Source organism: Leptopilina boulardi, unplaced genomic scaffold (assembly GCF_019393585.1).
Source record: "Leptopilina boulardi isolate dan_hultmark-lab unplaced genomic scaffold, ZJU_Lbou_2.1 LbouV2_133, whole genome shotgun sequence".
In the NCBI taxonomy this organism is placed as follows: Eukaryota; Metazoa; Arthropoda; class Insecta; order Hymenoptera; family Figitidae; genus Leptopilina; species Leptopilina boulardi.
In genome coordinates, this window is record NW_026137678.1 from 207,912 (window position 1) to 213,788 (window position 5,877).

The 5,877-nt window shown below is 36.3% G+C and overlaps 2 protein-coding genes across 2 annotated transcripts; both read right to left on the bottom strand.

The window, feature by feature from the left end:
• Positions 1-722: 722 nt before the first annotated feature.
• On the bottom strand, positions 723-1,373 carry LOC127291359 (uncharacterized). The gene is made up of 2 exons (XM_051320443.1): positions 1,203-1,373; positions 723-1,094 (listed from the first exon to the last, which is right to left on the bottom strand). Exons 1-2 carry the CDS (start codon positions 1,371-1,373, stop codon positions 723-725), a joined length of 543 nt encoding a protein of 180 aa, XP_051176400.1.
• Positions 1,374-3,520: 2,147 nt separating this feature from the next.
• Positions 3,521-4,519, bottom strand: LOC127291360 (uncharacterized). Its single transcript, XM_051320445.1, has 2 exons — positions 4,350-4,519; positions 3,521-4,307 (listed from the first exon to the last, which is right to left on the bottom strand). The coding sequence occupies exons 1-2, from the start codon at positions 4,517-4,519 to the stop codon at positions 3,521-3,523; spliced, it is 957 nt and encodes a 318-aa protein (XP_051176402.1).
• Between the last annotated feature and the right edge of the window lie 1,358 nt (positions 4,520-5,877).

Here is a 5,877-nt window from a genome sequence, read left to right on the forward strand (position 1 = left end):
TATCAGAATTTTTGTAACTTAAAGTAGTAGTCGAATATAAATAATTTGCATTTGTCGAAAATTAAATGCATACTTTGAGTACAATTAATGTGTCTTAAATTTTTCTCAGAATTTAAGTAACCATCTATTGTTAATGTTATTAATACTATTTAATGAGTAAGAATATAAGGTAGTACAGGATAGTAATTGAACTCGTATTCCAAACTAAAACAATTTATTTACTATAAAAAGAAATTGTATCAAACAAAAATGATTACAATGGTTTCTTGGTGAACTTTGTCGAAATACTACCACATGTAGTCGAGTTCTCGTGCAGCTTCGTTTGCGCCACAACGAGGCGACGATCTAAACTAATATTAAATGGTACAAAATTTAAATTGAATACACGTACATCAGCCGCCCACCAATTAATCTTGATTAATTTAAAATTTCAATTTCGACTGGCAATTTGCACAATTTCACAATTGGACGCTTAAGAATACTATTAGCCGTTATAACAGTTACGACCCTAACCTTTCCGTCTGCACCGCGGTGCGATTTTACAATTTTTCCCAAACGAGGCGAGTTGGAGTCACAAATTAGAACAACGTCGTTGATTTTTAAATTCTCAGTATCACAGGTCCATTTTGTTCTCTGTTGCAATGAAGTGAAATATTCTTGTTTCTAGCAAATTCAAAAATCTTGGGTAATACGCTGGTTTACCTGCCACCGATTTAATTGATTCATGGGAACTTCTTGATGTCAGGATCAGGCAAGTTGGTGAGCGGTTCCCCGATTAGGAAATGAGCTGGCGTTAAAGGCTGTAAATCAAATAGCGTTGAAGGCAATGAATACAAAGGTCGTGAGTTTATGCAAGCTTCGATTTGCTCCAGAACGGTGCATAATTCCTCGAACGTGAGAAGAGTCAATCCGATCATTCGTTTCAAATTGAATTTACATGATTTCACTCCCGCCTCCCAAAGTCCTCCCATGTGTGGAGCTAAAGGTGGAATGAAACTCCAATCTATTTTCTGAACGCTGCAAAAGTCATTGATGGAATTATGAGACTCAGTTTCTAGCAACTGGTATAATTCCAGCAACTCATTATTTGCTCCCTGAAAATTCGTGGCATTGTGGCTAAACAATTACGTTGGACAACCACGTCTCCCTACGAAACGCCGAAGAGTGACAATAAATTATTCAGCTGTAAGGTCGCCAACAACCTCCAGATGAATGGCCTTGGTTGAAAAGCAATCAAACACGGCGATGTAGGACTTGTTGGTCTTCCTTCCTCGACCCTTGTTTACGAGTGTGGTTATAGGCCCAGCAAAGTCGACCCCTGAAACTGAAAATGCTCGCTGAGGCTTCACTCTATCTGGTGGTAAGTCACCCATGATTTGAGTAAGATGCTTAGGATTATTGCGAAAACAACGAGTGCACTTATTCACAGTTGATCGTGCAAAATTTTTCCCACGAATGGGCCAAAATTTTTCGCGAATTGAATAGAGCAGTGCATGAGGACCGGCATGCGCGAGTTGATGATGCTCTCTTTTAAACAACAGCTGGTTAACTCTGTTATTGCTTGGTAGGTCAATGGAGTGCTTTACATCATATTCTCACGGAAGAGTGGCTCAATCTGCCGCCCAACCTGATCAATCCTGAAACGTCAAGAAAAGGTTTTAAACACGATAATGGACTCTTAATATTGATTTTACCTTCGGACTTCAGATCCTGAATCTCCTTGCAAAAATGAATGTTCTAGATGTTCTTCAGAATGCACTGTCTCGATTGAGAAATTTCAGCAACTAAAAGCTCTGAAAAGGCTCGATTGGACGAATCTTTACGGAAGTTTGATATAAATCTCAGGCAATAGGCTATTACCCTTTCGATTTTAGTTAATGAAGAGAAATGATTAATGACTTTATCAAGATAGAGGATGGAATTTTGAAAGCAATGAGTTATTGTGGTTCTGATTTTAATTCTGATCGGATTATTTCAAGGTCTTGTACAGAAAGATTAAAGTTTGTGGGCATCATTGACAAATATTTAGAAGAGTCTGATATTATTGAATGTCCTGATCACCATAAGGAATTGTCTTTTAGCTTTTCGAAACTCGTACCTCGCGATACCAAATCGGCAGGATTATCCTCGCCTTTGATGTGATGCCAATGAGAGGCAGATATTGATGCAGTTATTTTCGTCACTCGATTTAAAACGAACGTTTTTTTGTTTGTTGATGTCTACTGAAATCCACGCAAGAACTATTGTTGAATCAGTCCAAGCGTTAAGTGAATGAATTTTAATCCGTAGAGTATTTTTTACCTTGGTCACCAATCTCACCAACAAGACTGCACCACAAATTTCGAAAGTCTTCACAGCACCAATATCGTCGACGATTTTGCGCGAAATCGTTGACTCACTGGACTCACTTAAAAAAGAAATTAATTCTTTTTTATTAGATCGCCATTTATGCAACTCTAATTTTCCATTAATTAACAAATTTTGGAGTTCATTGATCAACGACTTCGCCTCGGGTAAACTATCAACACCTGTCAGAATCCTTTCGAACATGAAGACAAGTCAAAGCAGAAGCAACTGACGAATTCATCGATCGATTTCCATTAGTTTTTGACGTAACTGGACCCGATACGATCCAACCTAGTTTTGTGTTCTGCAAGATAGGCAAATTCGTTCCAAGCTCAATTTTTCCTTCATCTAGCAACTAAACGAAAAACTCTCCGCCAAGAAGCATATTAATGTGACCAGGGTCAGAGAAAATTGGATCTGCTAATTTTACTGAATTTGAAACTGATAATGCTCTTGTATCGACAGGGGCACTAGGTAAATCTTTTGTTATTTTTGGGACCACAAGGCATTGAACATTTAATTGACAATTTGTAACACGAGAATTTAACGTTATTTCGCAACTATGAGTTATTTTGCATGACATGTTATTTAATCCCGAGATTGATTTACCAAATTCTAAAAGCTTTGTTCCTGTTTTATTGCATGCTGAGATAGTAATGTTTGCCTCACTTGCGCTGTCTAAAAGTACGCGTAATTGGTGGACGGAACCGTTTACGTGTTTTACATTGACGATTGCGGTAGACAATAAAATATACTTATCTATCCCTGAATTGACGATATGATGAACTGCTGGAATGTTCGCCTGGTTGACTTCATTGTTCACCGTGGGTTCCTTTGATAAATCCGTTTTTTTGACCGATATGTGACACAAGGTATTGTGCCGACCTCCACAATCACGGCAAGAGCTATATTTGCATGACTTCACGAAGTGATCGTTCGTCAAGCAATTCAAACAAAGTTTGAGTCGCTTGGCTTCAAGAATCCTTTTTTCGGCACTAAGGTTTAAAAATTCCTCGCACGAATAGATGAAATGTGGACCCTGGCACATGTAGCACCTTCCACCCGCTTGAGATGTTGAGACAAAAGCAACTGGTCTGTTGGCTTGATTTCCCTTGCGTATTTTTGATGATTCTGTCGAATTGTTGATTTTGACTTTGGAGTTTGACGCTGCGTCTTAAGTAATAAATCCACTGGATGATGCTCTTCTGTCCAACAGTTGACATCGTCGTTGAAGGAAATCTATCATTATATAAACAGACACTTCTTCCTTTCCCTCGAGAAATTCCTCCCAATGACGTCTTGTTAGTTTGTCAATTTTCTCTTCTATCATGTACAACAATAGATCGTCCCACTTGTCAGTTGGGAGTTTAATGCGTTTCAAAACTCTAAGATGTTTTTGTATGTTTTGTATGTGATCTATCAAGTTTTGAATCCCAGTAGATGATTCGACGTCAACCTGTGGTATCTCGAACAAGCATTGTATGTGACGTTTGCAAATAGTTTTGTCGTTGTCAAAACGATCGTTTAACAATTTCCAAGCGACTTCACAGTTTGTCACGGAAATCTCAATCGTTATTTTTGCTGCGGCTCCTGATAGGGCACTGATCAGATACTGGTGTTTTTGCACATTTGGCAATTCGCTCTCGTGAATTAATGTTCTGAAAGTGTCCGAGAATCGCTTCCAATTCTCAATCTTGCCGTCAAAATTAGGTAAGTTTATGACGGGCAATCTTACGTGAGAACTTGAATTTGAGGTTGAAAGTCTCTCATTGGTTGATTGATTTGAAATTTGTAGAAGAATCTCTGCTTGTTGTTGAAGCATCCGTTCTAACGCACTCGCACCAGTGTTGACGTTTTCACTTGTTGTTTGGCGTGGCTTTAACAACTCTTGCCATCGCATTAGCAAAACCTTCACTTCTGCATATTGAGATTCGAACTTGTCTTCTTCAGTTGCATCTTCGCTTAATAATTCATACTTATCATTGCACTCACGAATATGTTACATGAAATCTTGAAATTCTTGTCCAAATGCGTCGACTTTATCTAGCCGCAACAATATGTGTTCGTCCTCGGGTCGAATCTTTTTGGTCCTTACATCCTCGACAAAAGTAGACATACGTGTCAACCTTCTTATCACGTATCCTCTCCTGCCCCAAAGCTTATCGATATTCATTGTAAATGATATAAAATTGAAATGTACACAACACTTGAAACACTTTTGCAACGTTTAAATAAATAACACTCGATTGACTTTTACCCAATTGTTCCTTTTACACTGTTAACGAATAAAACAAAAGACAAAGATGGCCGCTAATCGACGATTGATGCGTTCATAAAATATACTTGAATTTCTAGACAAATTGGATTTTGCGCATCTCTTGTCAGATCCGGCTCGAAGGACAAATGTACAGGATAATAATTGAACTCGTATTCTAAACTAAAACAATTTATTTACTATAAAAAGAAATTATATCAAACAAAAATGATTACAGTGGTTTCTTGGTGAACTTTATCGAAATACTACCACACTTAGTCGAGTTCTCATGCAGCTTCGTTTGCGATACCACGAGGCGATGATCTACACTAATCTCAAATAGTACAAAATTCAAATTGAATACACGTACAGAGATATTCAGAAATTTTACTAATAGAAAGTGGTAGTAGTCTATAAACAATTTGCTTCAGTCTACAATTGAATGCATACTTTGAGTAACATCAATGTTTCTTTAGCTTCTAACAGAATTTTAGTAACTATCGATTGTAAAATTAAATAACAGTAAGAAATAAGAAAGATTATAAAGTATTTAGAAAATTTGATTTATGGAGAGTGGTATCAGTCTATAAACAATTTGCATTATTCAACAAGTAAATGCTTACTTTGAGTACCATTAATGTTTCTTTTGCTTTTATCAGAATTTTAGTAACTGTCTATTGATAAAGAAATTAAACAGACTAAAACGAATATGGTCAGAAGATTTTTTGAATATTTTTTACTGAAAGTAGTAACCGAATATAAACAATTTACATAAGTCAATAAATAAATGCAAACTTTGAGTACCATCAATGTTTCTTTTGCTTCTATCAGAATTTTAGAAACTAGCGATTGATTAGGGTTTTAAACAGGGTGAAATGAATTTAACGTATTAAGAAAATTTGTTTCATGGAAAGTGGTTGCAGTCTATAAACATTTTGCTTATTTAAGAAGTAAATGCATACTTTGGGTACCATCAATGTTTCTTTTGCTTCTATCAGAATTTTAGTAACTAGCGATTGATTAGGGAATTTAAAAGGGTAAAATGATTATGGTCAGAAGATTATTAGAATTTTTGTTACTAAAAGTAGTAGCTGAATATAAACAATTTATATAAGTCAACAATTAAATGCATACATTAGGTACCATCAATGTTTCTTTTGCTTCTGCCAAAATTTCAGTTACTAGCGATTTATTAGGGTATTAAACAGGGTGAAATGAATATGATAGGAAAATTATTAAAATTTCTGTTACTGAAAGTAGTAACCGAATATAAAGAA